This window comes from Paralichthys olivaceus, chromosome 21 (assembly GCF_024713975.1).
Source record: "Paralichthys olivaceus isolate ysfri-2021 chromosome 21, ASM2471397v2, whole genome shotgun sequence".
Taxonomy (NCBI): Eukaryota; Metazoa; Chordata; class Actinopteri; order Pleuronectiformes; family Paralichthyidae; genus Paralichthys; species Paralichthys olivaceus.
Window position 1 is genome coordinate 6,149,480 of NC_091113.1, and position 14,899 is coordinate 6,164,378.

The window sequence follows — 14,899 nt, forward strand, 5'->3', positions numbered from 1 at the left end:
CCGATTACTAGATAGATAGATAGAGAGGTAGATTGATTAATATATGTACAGATTGACAGACAGATAGATAGATTACAAATCATCTTATACTACTTACCACCCAGTCGTGTGGCCCTGCAAAAAAGAGCCAAACAATTATTATTTATATTGTTAATTACACAGGACCCAAGTGATATTCTGCTTTATGTTGTAAATTTCCTATCATCATTTGAAATGTGTCAAAACAGCAAAAACACAGTCTCTCTGGCACATCTGGGGGTCTGTGGGCCCCTCGAACCCAGGGGCCCCTGTGTGTTGACCGAGCCTCTCCTCTGTGCGCCGGGGTGACTAGTTTACATTCTCTGGTAAAGTGGCGCATGGGGAAGCAGCACTTAAATCTCTGGAGCCCTGTGGCCTTGCTGCAGGGGGTTATCATCATCTATCAACCATTAAGTGATGGACTGTAACAAGGTGGCGGCTCTCGTGCTCCCGGTGCGATCCTAACGACACCAGAGGGACCGAGGGAGGCAGCGATGTGACAACATCCGTCAGAGCGGCTTCAGAGCGTCGGCAGCTCCCGGTCCGCTCCTCGCAAAGGGGCACGGAGGCGCCCGAGGAAACCCCGAGGATCAGGGCCTCACGTCCGGATGAGAAGCGTTCGGCTAAGCTAACAGATGTCTTCCTTGCATTAGAAAATAACTGCAGATGGAAACCTTAACAAGTTCATTTGAGGCGTGCGGAGCCGCGGGGTGTTAAGGGGGGGTTTGTTGTCAGTGGATGGGCGGACATCAGCCTCGCTAGGACCGCGAGTGACGGTGAAAACTCCCGAAGCTTCTCCAGGTGAGACTTCCACTGCGGCTAACGTCAACGCTAGCTTGCTTGCTACATAGCTAGCTGCTCGGGGGTAACCTACTGTGCAGCCTTTGCTGTTATTCACTAACCTCCAACACATTAGCTGCTAACAACATCGAGCAAACATCAACTTTTAATCGATTAATAACAACTCGACTCAGCTTGGGGGACAACCTCGAGGTTTTTTTTTTAATATCAGTATGTTAACGTTTGCTAATGTTAACTGGCTAATTAAGGTTAGCTAAGTTTGGCTTTCGTTCACATGTTTTCGGTCAATGCTAATCATTAAAAGTCGCTTTTTGCTCTGTCAGCTGCAGTCGACTCACTTCAGCTGAAACATCCATGAACTCGAATGAATCTGGGGTTTGTCATTCTAGTTCAAATGAAGGTAAATACCATCAGTCAGTAATCGTTTCCTGGACAGCATCGATTGACAGGTTTATTGGAACAAAAAACAACTTTATGAGTTGATGCCACCGACTCAAAATGACGATGTTCATTATTTTAAGTAGCTGTCATGGCTTTGAGTCGCCATCATATGAATCAATCAATAATTGTTCGATACCCTGAGAGGAGCTGCTGGTTAAAGGAAGTCCTGCACTGACATTTAGTGTAGTTATGATAACCAGATAAAAGCTGAGGAGAATTGAAGACACTTCACTTCGTGACACCTCAATGTCTGTAAGTTCAATTAAGTTAAATGTGTACTGTAATGCTGATGATAGTCTAAAGTCAGTGGATCTCCTGATGTTCCAGCTTCTCAAAATGGAGGAGTTCAGTATGTACAGTTAGATTTACTAAACCTGATAGAATAGACTTTGATTATCTAGATATGCACCAGAATTTGACAGAATCTGCTTCTCACGGTTTAGCATCTTCTCTCATTTTGTACTGCTGGTCCAATTTGTTCAATTTCCGTTTGTCATCAATATTTTCTGTCAACTTTTTGTTAAAATGGGGCAGGGGAATCTTCCCTGTGAAGTATTTTTAAAACCAAATCCCTGTTAGCTTTCTTTAAATGAATCAGATTGTGGGTAATATCAACAGAGACCTGGGTTTATAATGCAACCTGACATGTAGATCAGACAGGATATCAATCCTGGTATTGGTCACCTGTGGCCAAATTACTAACTCCTTACCTGTACAGTCTTCTCTTGTGTGGCAGTAACCTAATCCAGCTTGTCCACATGAGTTCATTCAGTGTTTGTGTCTCTCGTTCTAGGCATGATGGAAGGACTTCATAGTCAGGCTATAAGCCTGGACCCACGCAGGCAGGAGCTGCTTGAGGCCCGCTTCACTGGAGTTGGTGTGGCCAAGGTTGGCATCTTTATCTCCATCTTGTTTGTTTTCATTGCTGTTTGTCTGTCTGTCTGCAGGATTATACAAAAACTACTGAACTGATTTTATTGGACTTTTAAAGCAGATCCAGGAATTCTATTTTACACTTTAAATATTAATATAATGAGAGTTCAGTGGAAGTTATTTTTATGTTGATTTGAAAGTCACAGTTTTACCAAAATAAGTTCATGAGAGAAGCTAGGAGCTTTCCCGCAGGCAAACGACAGACAACTCCTCACTGTTGAATGCAAATGTACACAGTTGGTAGGTTCTCTTATGGTAGTTCTTCACTTTAAAAATGATTCAAAATCTTCTATTTCCATTACTGGTGCTTTTTGTTCAGGGGTTTCCCTCTGTGGAACGATCCTGTCCTCCTGAACTAAAACTGAGACAGAAGAGCTCTGTTTCAGCTGACACAGGAGCCGGCCAGCTGCTTTGTTGAGTGACACTGAAATGGCACCGCAGCTGAAGCTCACAGCTCTGGCTGAGCACTGCACTGCAACCCTGCTGTTGAACTTGGTATTACTGTGTGTGGCTGCACATTTGAGAAAATGGCAACCCCTGAGAAAGCAATCACTATCATTCATGCTCTGCCCTGTGTGCGAGCTCTGAGATGAATTGTCAGCCTTGCTCGCTGTGGTATTAGACAGATTTAAGGCTGTGAGTATGTTTCAGTACAGTGGATGGTGTATTTTAGTACCATACGAGATGGTGCAATGATTATACATAGTGTATGTCTTAAGAGGAAAAACAAGGGAATTTATTTGCTGCATTTTTGACCTTGACAGAAACAGAAAGTTGACAGGCCTTAAAGCATCAGCCTACTGCACATCAGTGGAAAACTAATGCACATGCATGGTTATTAAGGTGCTTCAAATATAATGTTTTTCAATCTGCCACAAACATGAATCCCAATTAATAATATTCTTCAGGTAGGTCTCTTTCCAGATTTACTCTCAAGCATCTGCTTGCAAAAGTAGTACCTGATTAACTAATCAGCTCTCATATGTCTGTTCTGTTTTTTTTTTCCAGAGTTCAGCCAACAGCGAATCATCTAACCAGTCTCTGTGCAGCGCAGGATCACTGAGTGATAAGGAACTGGAGGTTGGTTATGGGAAAGAGTCAAAATGACTTTGCTCTTCATAATCTGGTCTTTTTCTCTCTGTGCACACTTACTAATGGAAAATTGCAAATGAACGGGAAAATTAACTTTTAACATCATGATTTAAATTTGCATGGGGCAAACATACAGACGCTTCTCAGTTTTGTTCTCAGGACCAGCTTTCTGTGTGGTGACGGCAAATAGCCATTAACAAACATGTCAGTGGGTGCGTCATGGTTGATGAAATACTGAATGCAAAATAGAAGCTGCTGTCAATCTTATTTAAAATGGTTTGACATTTGGGTTAAAAGAGCAATTACGCCCATATAATTTAAAGATGTAATATTTCATATACCAGTATCTTGATGTGATTCATGGAATAAATGTGTTGCAGTAAAATTTTAATCTAACCCGTGCTGCTTTTCCTCTCATGTCAGACACCAGAGAAGAAGGCCAATGACCAGAGAAGCAGGAAGAGAAAAGGAGACATCTATGACAGCAATAGTCAGGGTAGGTTTGATCTATCTACTGAGGCAGAAACATCTCAGTATTCAGGGTTGCCAATTTGGATTAGGTCTGTCCTATTAAATGTCTTGTTGTCTGTTATTCTTCTGCTCTACTAAATATATATGTAAATATCAAATGATTACATGTTTTGTTTTTTTTTTGCAGGAAAAGGAAGAGGACACAAAATAAGTGATTATTTTGAGGTGAGTACAAACTGAGTTGGGTTAGGATCATACGCCTCTGTCCTTTTTCATTTTGTGTTCTGGCCACCGTGTTGTGCATTGTTTCAAATCACTCTCTGGCTTTAAGTGTGATGTCTCACACTCATGTTCCCACTGTACCAGTGTGGTTCCTCATTAAACTCTCTCTAAATAACAACTCTGTCTTTCTTTCTCTTCGTCTTATTTCCACACTGTTCACTGCCCTGTGGCCAGTTTGCTGGTAGCAGTGGCTCTGGTAACAGTCCTGCCCGGGGCATCCCCATGCTGGTGCGCTCCTCTCCACAGCACTCACTGTCTAATCCTCTGGTGAGCACCAGTTTCCATCTCCATAGCTCTCTCTTGCTTTGGGCCCACCAGGTTTTTAATCTTAAGCCATTGTCAATCCATCTGTTGGTTGTGTGGGTCGCACTGGTGTGTGGATATCTAACTGGAGCCCCATTGAAATAGGTCCCGTCCTGGTTTGGTTATGTTTCATTTTGCCAGAAGAAAGATGCTATTTCTTTTATTTTTTGTCGTCTACAAAGCAAATCAATATGTTTCTGTTGATTGTCCAGAAGTTTACTGGAAATGAACCATGCTTTGTGCAGTATGTTTCATTAACAGCACATATTGTAAAATACTCTGCAAATGAATGATGTGTTACTTGAAATGGACCATTTAGGATAGTCCATCTAATATTTCAGTTCTCTCTCTTAACTGCATCAGTATTTGCACCTTTTCTTTTCTTTTTTTATCTCTTCAGTGAATTTATAATCCCCTCTGTTGTCTGAGTTATATAATAGTTATATTTGAGTCTTTTCTACCTTTTTCTTTTCCCATTAGTTTCAGCATGGCAGTCCTTCATCCACAGGCTCGGCCCACACAGACTCCTCATCCTGCAGCTCTGTCAAGACGGCTCCCACACACCCCTACACACACAAAGCCACACAGGTAACTCTGACTGACCTGGAGCTCTACTAACTTTTAACAGTTCCTTCTCAGGCTTTCCCTCATCAATTTGTCACATTGTAAAAACGGCCTGTTTTTGCTTCCATCATTTACTAAGTGGTGATTTTGTCTTTCACACCTTGAGTTGAGTTTGACAAAACTTGCAGTGATGACGCAACATCACACCTTGTCCAGACATTTAATAAAATCACACTAGTTGGACAAGATTTGGATGCTAGGATTAAAGGTCAAACACTTTCAACACCCATCCAGCTGTCTTTGCAAATTACTTTAATTGGCCTGATCAAAGGTCAAAATTTTGAATTCATGTCTAATATCCAAGACGCCACCGTCTGATTTGTGTTTGTTTCTGCTCACTGGCCAAAAGGGCGTTTGCATAATCTCATTGAACGATGTGTTTACTTGTTTTCGTCGCTCTCCTCCTTCCCCAGTCAGAACTAACGCTGCTGAAGCTGACAGCACTGGAGAGGAACAAACACTCTGACCTGGAGCAGAAGGAGGGAAGGATAGATGACCTGCTGAGGGTGAGATGAGAAAATATTTCAAATCTGACACATCGAGCTTGGCTTTCGAACATTTGGATCAGTTTAGATAGCATCAGAGTAGGTGCAGACAATGGAAACTAGTTATCATTTTATTCCTGAGAATATCTACAACAAATACATATTATAGTTGACTAACTAACAATCACACCGTCACTTTATGTCTAAATATAAATAATCTATCTAGCCCATTTTTAAATGTCCTTAAAAATTACCTCACAGTCTTGACAAATATTCCTACCTCTTGTCACAACATCATCAATTAAGCTGAACTGGCATGTTTGCAGCTTATCATGAATAATGTGCTTGCTAACTTTCAAATGCCATTTTGTCTAAATGTCAGCTGGGCAAACACTCACACTGATAATTGCTGCGTCTTGTCAGTTTAAAGTCAAAAAGGCCTTGAATCCTTATGTAATAAGAACGAGATGTGACGATGTACGTTTTGGCAGGCAAACTGTGACCTGAGGCGGCAGGTAGATGAGCAGCAGAAGATGCTGGAACGCTACAAAGAGCGGCTCAACAAGTGTGTGACCATGAGCAAGAAGCTGCTGATTGAGAAGGTGGGTGTGTAGACAATGAAGCTGTTTTCGGACATTACTGAAAAAGATGCTTTTGGAGGTGCTGTATGTTTAAATTGAGTTGATTCAGAATTTGTTTTATTTATTCATGTTTTTTGTGCAGTCAAAGCAGGAGAAGATGGCTTGCAGGGACAAGAGCATGCAGGACCGTCTGCGTCTGGGTCACTTCACTACCGTGCGCCACGGAGCCTCCTTCACGGAACAGTGGACCGACGGATTCGCCTTCCAGAACCTCATCAAGTCAGCAGCGCAAATACAAGATACACATAGGTTTGCATTTTGTCTGTTCTGTAAACAAGAACGTTTACACCAAATTGCACTTTCATGTTCTAGGCAACAAGAGAAGATCAACTCGCAGCGTGAGGAGATAGAGAGGCAGAGGAAGCTGCTGGGGAAGAGGAAACCACCTTCCATGGCCCAGACGCCTCCACCCAGCCTGGAACAGAACAAAAGAAAGAGCAGGAGCAACGGCCAAGAGAATGAAGCGTAAGATCACAAACACTAGCCAACATGGATCTGCCCAAAGTTACACCAAAGCAGGAATGAATTGTTCTTCATGTCTAGGAGGCAGCACTACAGTCCTGGCTGACTGGTGTCGGCTGACGATGCCTCTGTAATGATGTACTTGTCTTTGTTTAATTCTGTGAATATTAATGATTTTGACACTCCTGGATGTATTCTCTTGTATTTAACATTAACACAACATCCAATCATTTTTTGGGAAACGTTTAGCTTTCTGTATTTTTATTCGCAGTGTTTTTGCTTCTGTATCCCACACAGGTTGTCACTGGCAGAGTATCATGAGCAAGAAGAGATTTTCAAACTTCGAATTGGTCATCTAAAAAAGGTACCGGCTTTATACTTATGCCAGCTTTTTGTGCTGTTGGGAGTTGTTGGTGAGACACCTGTCTACCACAGGATGAGGTATATGATGGCTCTGTGTGTCTGTGTGCAGGAAGAAGCAGAGATCCAGTCAGAGCTGGAGCATTTGGAGCGAGTTAGAAACCTGCACATTCGGGAGCTGAAGAGAATCCACAATGAGGACAATTCACAGTGTGTATTGTCTTGAACCTGCCTAACACATGTTCAGAATCATGTCTTCTCAACTTGATCTTAAAAGAAAAGTGAAGTAATGAAGCCTGTTGTCTTAACTTTTAGATTTAAAGACCACCCGACACTGAATGACAGATATCTGCTGTTACATTTACTTGGAAGAGGCGGCTTTAGTGAAGTTTTTAAGGTAAGAATGTGCCATTATAGGACTTAATTCTTTACAAGCACTGGTTTTAGTTTAGCAGGGGAACATCTTGTGTCCCTGTGGTATCGTTATCTCAACATTGCTGTGTCCATTAAACAGATACTCTACACAGATGAGTGTAACTGTCCTCTTATGGTCGGCTTCTCCAACTTGCTTGTGTTGACATTGAAATTTCCTTTTACAGGCATTTGATTTGACAGAGCAAAGGTATGTGGCCATTAAAATTCATCAACTCAACAAGAACTGGAGGGAGGAGAAGAAGGAAAACTACCACAAGTGAGTGTGAACATGTTTGGAGATATTCTGTAAAAATATATGCTTTGCAACTTAAACTTTATTTATGATGTATTTAAAAAGTAAATCAGTATTGACCCAGAACCCTGAATTCACTGAACCTTTCAGACACGCCTGTCGAGAGTACAGAATCCACAAAGAGCTCGACCACCCGAGAATAGTCAAACTCTATGACTATTTCTCACTTGACACAGACTCGTAAGTACTTCAATTCAATTAAAAACTTCTATTAAGTGTGCTATTGAAATATGTAAGCCTTTAACATTATCTTTATGGTATAAGAGACAAAAAATAGGGGTGAATGAAGTGTTTATTGCCGGTGTGTGAGATATGTGGCTGTCAGTCATGGTCAGGTTTTTGTTTTGCTCCCTGTCGTCTATTCATATATTGCAGCTTAATCTTGTTTAAATAAGAGAAAATATTTTTTTCATAAACATATGTTTGGGTGCTTGATATTTAAAATCTTCCCGAATGATCAATCTGTCTCTGGCAGGTTCTGCACAGTCCTGGAGTACTGTGAAGGCAACGATCTGGATTTCTACTTGAAGCAGAATAAGCTGATGACAGAGAAGGAGGGCCGCTCGATCGTCATGCAGATCGTCAACGCTCTCAAGTACCTCAACCAGATCCGGCCACCCATCATCCACTATGACCTCAAGCCTGGTAGAGTCCTGGAGTTGTTACCATGTCATTTTGAAATCTCCAGCGTGGAGTTTCAGTTCTGAACAGTTTCCTCCTCTGTCAAGAAAATTGACATGATGTAGCTTTAACATCTGTGTGTTCACATGATTGTGTGTGTGACAGCTAATTTTAGTTTTCTGGTTCTGTGCGTAGGAAACATCCTGTTGGTTAACGGCACAGCTTGCGGAGAGATTAAGATCACAGACTTTGGCCTGTCTAAGATCATGGATGATGACAGCTACAACTCGGCAGATGGCATGGAGCTGACCTCACAAGGAGCAGGGACCTACTGGTACATTGACACACATTTCACTGTCACCTAGTTGTCACCAAGCAACCAGAGGATGTGTGAATGATCATGTTGTGATTGTGTGGTGTTCAGGTACCTCCCTCCTGAATGTTTTGTGGTCGGCAAGGAGCCCCCTAAAATATCCAATAAGGTGGATGTTTGGTCAGTTGGGGTCATCTTTTACCAGAGCTTATATGGACGCAAGGTAACCACTAACGTGCATCTGTAACAGGTGCTTTGTTGTCTGAAGCTTTGATTTATTCATTAACCGTCTGTCAACCATCTCCCTGGTGACTTTTCCAGCCGTTTGGTCACAACCAGTCGCAACAGGACATTCTTCAAGAAAACACCATTCTAAAAGCCACCGAGGTGCAGTTTCCTCCCAAACCTGTGGTCACCACAGAAGCAAAGGTGCAGTTATTTCTCTTCTGCTGCTTTAGACATGAACTGAACTCCAGATATTACTGGGAGAGGCGATGTGTGAGAACACTTTTCCTACCAGCCCCTCCTAATAACTCCAGTTCATAATGAGCTACACAGAAATTCAAAGTTTATTATCTAAATGGTGTGAAAATTTGTATTTTTGGTAAAATGTTATTAATTCCCCTCTTTGCCTTCATAGGCTTTCATCCGACGTTGCCTGGCTTATCATAAGGAGGATCGTGTGGGCGTGCAGCAGTTGGCCAGTGACCCCTTTCTAATGCCCCACATTCGAAAAGCCCTGGGCAGCAGCGCGCCTCTGGCTCCTCCTCTTCCCTCCACATCCGACTGAAGCGAGCTGAAAGAAACTGGAGTAAAACCCCAGTGAGGACAAAAGCTACGCAGCGGCATTGCACACTTGATGAAACTCTACCTTTGCTCTCTTGATGGCGAGAGAGCAGAGAGCATGATGGGACGGAGAGATCCTGAAAGTGTGAATGGAACCAAAATGTTGGATGATGTGGTTATGTAGCAGTAAATGTGCCCACCACCATCGTCCAAGTGGTAAAAAAATGAATGGCCAGTCTCTGGATGTGGGCTCAATAGAACCCAAAGATTTGCCCATATGCATGCACTAACGAAAACTTTGGCTCATATCAAGGGAGTTTCTAACAGGATAAATAGTAAAAGCACCCAAAGAATTGCACAACTGACTGACAGGCTGAGAAATGTGTGGAAGATCGCCTGCTTGTACTCTGGAAGGTTTAGAAGAAGCATTAATGAAAGTTCATCCCATCCTGCTTGACATTCATCATCTAAACTATTTTTCAGAGCTAGAGGTTGGTTTCAAATATGTTTCCCTTTAGGTTTGAACCTGGCACTTTTTTAGGAAGGGCTCCGACAAGTGATGAGGAAGTGACTGATGAAACCAAAGTTTAAGGAGTTGTTGAGGCAACATTTAGAGATTCATGAATGACTTGATACAGATGAGGGATGATTCTGAGAAGAGTAACTGGTGTTGACCTATTTTAAAGATATTTTACTGGATAACTGGAAGTCAGCTTATTATTTTAATTAAGTCCATATTTTTCCATGAAATTTACCCCGTCTAATGCTTTTGTTAACCTTAAGGGGGGGGCTGACTATGAGTGAGTGTTGTGACGAGAGGATCGATTCAACAGAAATAATTATGAAACCATTAAAACATTTGGTTTACTCTGTGGTGTGTAGATTTATTGTAAATCATACAAAAATACTCCAGAGGGTACACACACACGTTACAGGGTTTCTCAACTAAGGTCTTAAATTTAATTCATTTTAGTCGTACAATGTTTTCAATATTGTTAAAACCTGCAGAAACCCCTGATTTTAATAAATAGCAATCCATCATGTGGAGTGGTACCAACATGATGGAGTTGAACATGTCAACTATGTCTTATCGCCCAGAAAAGTAATCTCCGTACCAGATGTTTTTTTCCACAGTTCATGTTTATTAACTCAGGCCATTGAAATATCCTCCATTTCAAAAACAGACAGTGTATGTGGCGGTGCAGAGCATGAACACAGTCATCAGTGCACCTCTAAATACAATAGTTCACCTGCCCAGTATGTGTGTAGCTGGAAAACGTGCTTAACGACATTCGAGGTTAAACAAATACTGACGTACTTCTGTCAAATACTAAACAGTGTTCATTTAAAAAAATCTTTCCTTGACCATAATCACATCAAACTCTTCATAGTTTATTTTCTGTGGACAAAGGAAAAACAAAACACTGGAAAGAGTGACAAAAATAGTGATTTCAAATATGTGCAGTGCAACAGGAGACCAAAGAGAGCTAGAGCTTGAAAAAGTGGTGAGAATTTGGGAATTAGTGTCTTCTTAAGTACATTCCTGCCTGGGGAAGTGTGAAATATATAGATTTAAATTGCCTCATTTAACAATATGTAAAAACAGACAATCTGGGCTGAAGACTTAGACGCTGCTCGATGTGTCTTCGCTCTTAATATCCCAAAAAGAAGTATGATTTCTTTTGCTTTGGCCAAAAATCAAAGTAAGATCCACAAGTAATCCATTTATCAGAGGGGCGACCAGGAAAAGCAAAACTCAACAACCCAAGGCATTCCAGTCCAGCAGGTTCATCTGTTGTAGAACTGTGAGGTGACCCAGGCCAGTCCCCACTTCAGGTTGGTGAGCATAAACTTGAGCGCCTTCGTCCACTGCTCCTCCGAGTTAAACTGGGTTTTGATGGAGTAGGAGCCACCGCTGCCTCCTGTGTCTTCGATCTTCCCCTTCTCCACATCCATCCTGATGCATGAAAAGAAAAAACACTGATTACAGCCATCACACGAGGCCTGGTGGACACACTGGAGCCAATTTTATTACCAGAATATAAAACCATTGCGGGGACTTGAGTGTTAACACCAAGACGTAATCTCTGTTAACTGTGTTACACAGATTTTGAACTCAGAAAATACAACCCTGGGCTTTGGAAGTCTGGTTCTCAATTTTATAGCTGCAATAATGAAAATTTAAGATCTGAATCACGTCTAAATCTGCCCTAACGTTCTGTGACCACTGGTCTGTGTTCACACAATTTTATGAAAATCTTCAGACTGTGGCATTAAACACAGAGTGTGTCCTCAGGATGCCAATAGAGGAGGGATCATAAGAACCAGACGGGTGCATTTCTCCCTGCGGCACGAGTGTACTCATTTACCAAACTTGCCTTGTGTGGATTATTAGAAAATTTGCATCACACTCTGGTGTGAAGATTAAATTTAGGTCTGGTGGTAAATTGAGAGGAAGGTTCAAAAGTCCAAAGCAGAAAGGGCACATGAATGTGGTCGGAACACACAAGTTTTCCTTAAAAACAATTATTTGCCTCAGTTGCATAATCAAAAATGATAATTCTTCTCCTTTAGAATAAATTGAATTACATTTTCTTGGATATTTACAGCTTCAACTAAAACTTCTGCAAAATGTACTTGTTTATTAACGCGAGGAAAAAGTAGGATATGCTAACATGACGTTGCTCTGACCTGTACGGGAGACAGAAGCCAGTGTCGCCCTTTTCCACCTCCTCTTTAAACTGTTGGACACAGTCCAGGAAGGCCACCATGGCATGGTCAAATTTATTGTCCCAGAAGAACCTCAGGCCACCTGAGCAGTACAGAGGAAGTTCCTGTGCAAACACAATACAGAGAGGGAGGGGGGTGGAAAGATTGGATGGAGCCGAGAGGAGTGTTTAAAAAATAAAGGAGAGCTGGGATTGAGAATAAATAATTTTACCTTGGACTTGTCTGTCAGTGATTCTAAGTATGAGTGGTTTCCATATGGAACAAGACGATATCTGAAGAGAGACCAGTGGGAATATTTGAGTTTATTACAGAGAAGCTAAGCGTAAATGCTGAAGCACAAACTAAACAACAGAAACAAAAAATATAGATATGATAAAATAGCCCTAATTAGTGGGAGGGGTTAAATATGTAAGAAAGCAAAAGACATTTCACTCAAATTATTGCTCATATTTTATGGAAACATTAATGTGAGAATAAAAGATTCAACTAAAAAACTGTGACTTGGATTGTGTGTGTACCTCTGAAATCGCAGCCCCATTTTGTTGGCGAGCGCGTGCAGCAGCAGCACCGTCTGTCCCCAGGCTGCATTAATCTCGTTCCACTCCACAGGGACGCTGGGGAGTCGACCCAGACGGAAGTTGTTGATGGTACCAAACTGACCACTGTGCCTGGATCAGAGAAGAAGAAAAACTTTTTCGCACTCAATAGGCCTTAGTTAACTTCATCATCCTGGGGCCTATGTTGAATATTTACTAAGTCATGGTTGATTGGTGAAGAGATAATAAAATTATTTCTTCTCCTGTTTGCATTTACCAAATGTGGAATGTGGCGTTGAAGACGTTTGTCTTTTTCAGCCGATCAAGCTGAATCTGGCAATAACGCATCTGGTTGTCGACGCTCTTCAGCTCATCATCCAGCTCCAGCTGCTGCCGTTTAAACTCGCTGTACTCCTTCTGGTACCTTTCAGAACAAAGCAGCAGGGACAGAGTCACAGCTGTTAGGTGCTGTATCATCTAGAATATCCCGCTCTCCCCCTCTGCACCACAGCTCGTCCACTCACTGTAGCTCCTCCGTGTCCAGCTGCTGAGAGTGGATCCTGCTCTGGGCCAGGTCCTGGGCCACATTGGCCCTCTGCTCCTCCACCGCCTCCAGTTCCTGCACCAAGGCCTCCTCCTCCTCGTTCAGCTGCTGCAGCTCTACCAGCAGGGTCTCCTCTTCCTCCACCTGCAGGTGTGACAGCAGCTCCAGACACTGCCTAAAAAATACATTCAAATACAGTGTGTTTTATTTCACACATGAGGATTCAGCTAGTTAATCTATGTTTGAGGCACTGACTTCCAACATAATATCTGAAAAGTCATTCATTTAATGTGCTGTGCTCCGACTAACTTGTAATTCTGGCATTCGTTCTCTGTGATGTTGAGCTGTGTGTCCAGGTGATCCAGCAAAGTGTCAGTACATTCTTCACACAGTGGATGGTCCACATCCGTCTGACCCGACATTATATCAAACAGGTCGCTCGTCACCTGAGACACAAAACAGACACTTTTTAGGTTCAGCCATAGACACAAACATACTAACAAGGTGTTTTGTCAAACACACGGACGCCTCTTAAATTATTGCAAAACTTTTTATCTGTGACAAAGTGCACTTTACCTTTAGCCTACGACTGAGATTCTCCATTGTGCCTCCATCAGATGCTTCTCCAATCAGGGTGAAGCTGTTTGCGCTCTCTGTGGACATCATCCTGTAGAGCAAGATTCAGCAGTTCAGTCAGTTCTATAGAATATGTCCCGTTTTGAAGTCAGTTGACAGATTTGTCATCTGTATGCGATTCCATTTCCTGAATAAAGTGGGTGCTCACCGTGCAGGAGGGATATATTTTCTTGAAACTCCATCTTGCTTGTTTTCTACAAAAGCCTCCTGGAAGAGAAAAGTAATTCCTGAGACTCAAAGGTTGTTCGTGATGAGTTTACTACAAGTTTAGAAACATGATTAGTCTGTTGTTACTGCAAATGCTTTTCTATATGAAATGAATAAAATCCCTCCATGACATCCAAACTTTATTGTAAACCTTTTCATCCAGTGCTGAGTGCTTTCTCCTGAACCCACCTCTGGAGCTGTGTCCCCCTCGCTGCTGTCAGCCTGTTTGCTGGGAGTCACTGTGACCAACGGAGCTGAGGAGGAGGAGGAGGAGGAGGAGGAGAGGGGACATAGATGAGTGACTTCATGGTCAGATGGAGCAGTTTGGAAATGACACTACATGTTAATTTAAGAATACACTTACCTATCAGCTCATGGATTGTGACCCGATCCAGCACATTGAAGGACGTGTCCAGCTTGAGGGGCTGACAGCATCGCTGACACACGAAGCTCACCTGCATGGTTGTGCTCGACGACTTGGAGCCCTCCATCGCTAGCTACAGGAACACACACAAAATAAATAGAAACACACACTGAAGCCTGACAGCCTCTTTACTTATTTCTGTCACAAAGTTGTAGCTCGTTGGCTAGTTAGCAGCCCGTAGCTAAGGCTAACCTTGCAGCTAGCTTGCTCGTAAACAACATAGCATAACAAAGACTCACTGTCGCTTGTGAAAAATCAAAGCTAGTTCACTGTGATCCTCAACTGTGCAGACGAAAATAAGAAAACACTTCAGATGCAGTTAGCGTGACTGTAGCATTCTGCTCCTCGGGACTTCCTCCTCCACTTCCGTATTGTTGTTTACGTTTCCGCGTGACGTCAGAATCAAGCGAAAAAAACCTGCATCCTATATTTCTGGTTATTTCGATTAAACTGCGAGTGTTT

At 42.3% G+C, this 14,899-nt stretch overlaps 2 protein-coding genes across 7 annotated transcripts; one reads left to right on the top strand and one right to left on the bottom strand.

Annotated features, from left to right (window-relative positions):
- Positions 1-286: 286 nt before the first annotated feature.
- On the top strand, positions 287-10,232 carry LOC109626939 (serine/threonine-protein kinase tousled-like 2). Of its 6 annotated transcripts, XM_069517020.1 has the most exons (22): positions 780-819; positions 1,143-1,219; positions 2,054-2,148; positions 3,202-3,273; positions 3,709-3,781; positions 3,944-3,981; positions 4,213-4,305; positions 4,822-4,929; positions 5,379-5,471; positions 5,942-6,052; positions 6,174-6,310; positions 6,404-6,556; positions 6,851-6,917; positions 7,026-7,123; positions 7,229-7,310; positions 7,513-7,604; positions 7,731-7,820; positions 8,116-8,285; positions 8,457-8,595; positions 8,686-8,797; positions 8,896-9,003; positions 9,215-10,232. In XM_069517020.1, the coding sequence occupies exons 2-22, from the start codon at positions 1,174-1,176 to the stop codon at positions 9,362-9,364; spliced, it is 2,127 nt and encodes a 708-aa protein (XP_069373121.1). In that variant the 5' UTR covers positions 780-819; positions 1,143-1,173; the 3' UTR covers positions 9,365-10,232. The 6 variants fall into 6 exon arrangements, with proteins under 6 accessions (XP_019938756.1, XP_069373119.1, XP_019938758.1 ...); XM_020083197.2 differs by lacking the exon at positions 1,143-1,219 and having other exon boundaries at positions 287-819; XM_020083199.2 differs by lacking the exon at positions 4,213-4,305 and having other exon boundaries at positions 495-819.
- A 249-nt stretch (positions 10,233-10,481) lies between these two features.
- becn1 (beclin 1, autophagy related) lies at positions 10,482-14,834 on the bottom strand. Its single transcript, XM_020083200.2, has 12 exons — positions 14,677-14,834; positions 14,378-14,510; positions 14,203-14,267; positions 13,955-14,013; positions 13,747-13,837; positions 13,480-13,616; positions 13,151-13,345; positions 12,904-13,050; positions 12,609-12,758; positions 12,302-12,362; positions 12,052-12,194; positions 10,482-11,317 (listed from the first exon to the last, which is right to left on the bottom strand). The coding sequence occupies exons 2-12, from the start codon at positions 14,502-14,504 to the stop codon at positions 11,149-11,151; spliced, it is 1,344 nt and encodes a 447-aa protein (XP_019938759.1). The 5' UTR covers positions 14,505-14,510; positions 14,677-14,834; the 3' UTR covers positions 10,482-11,148.
- Between the last annotated feature and the right edge of the window lie 65 nt (positions 14,835-14,899).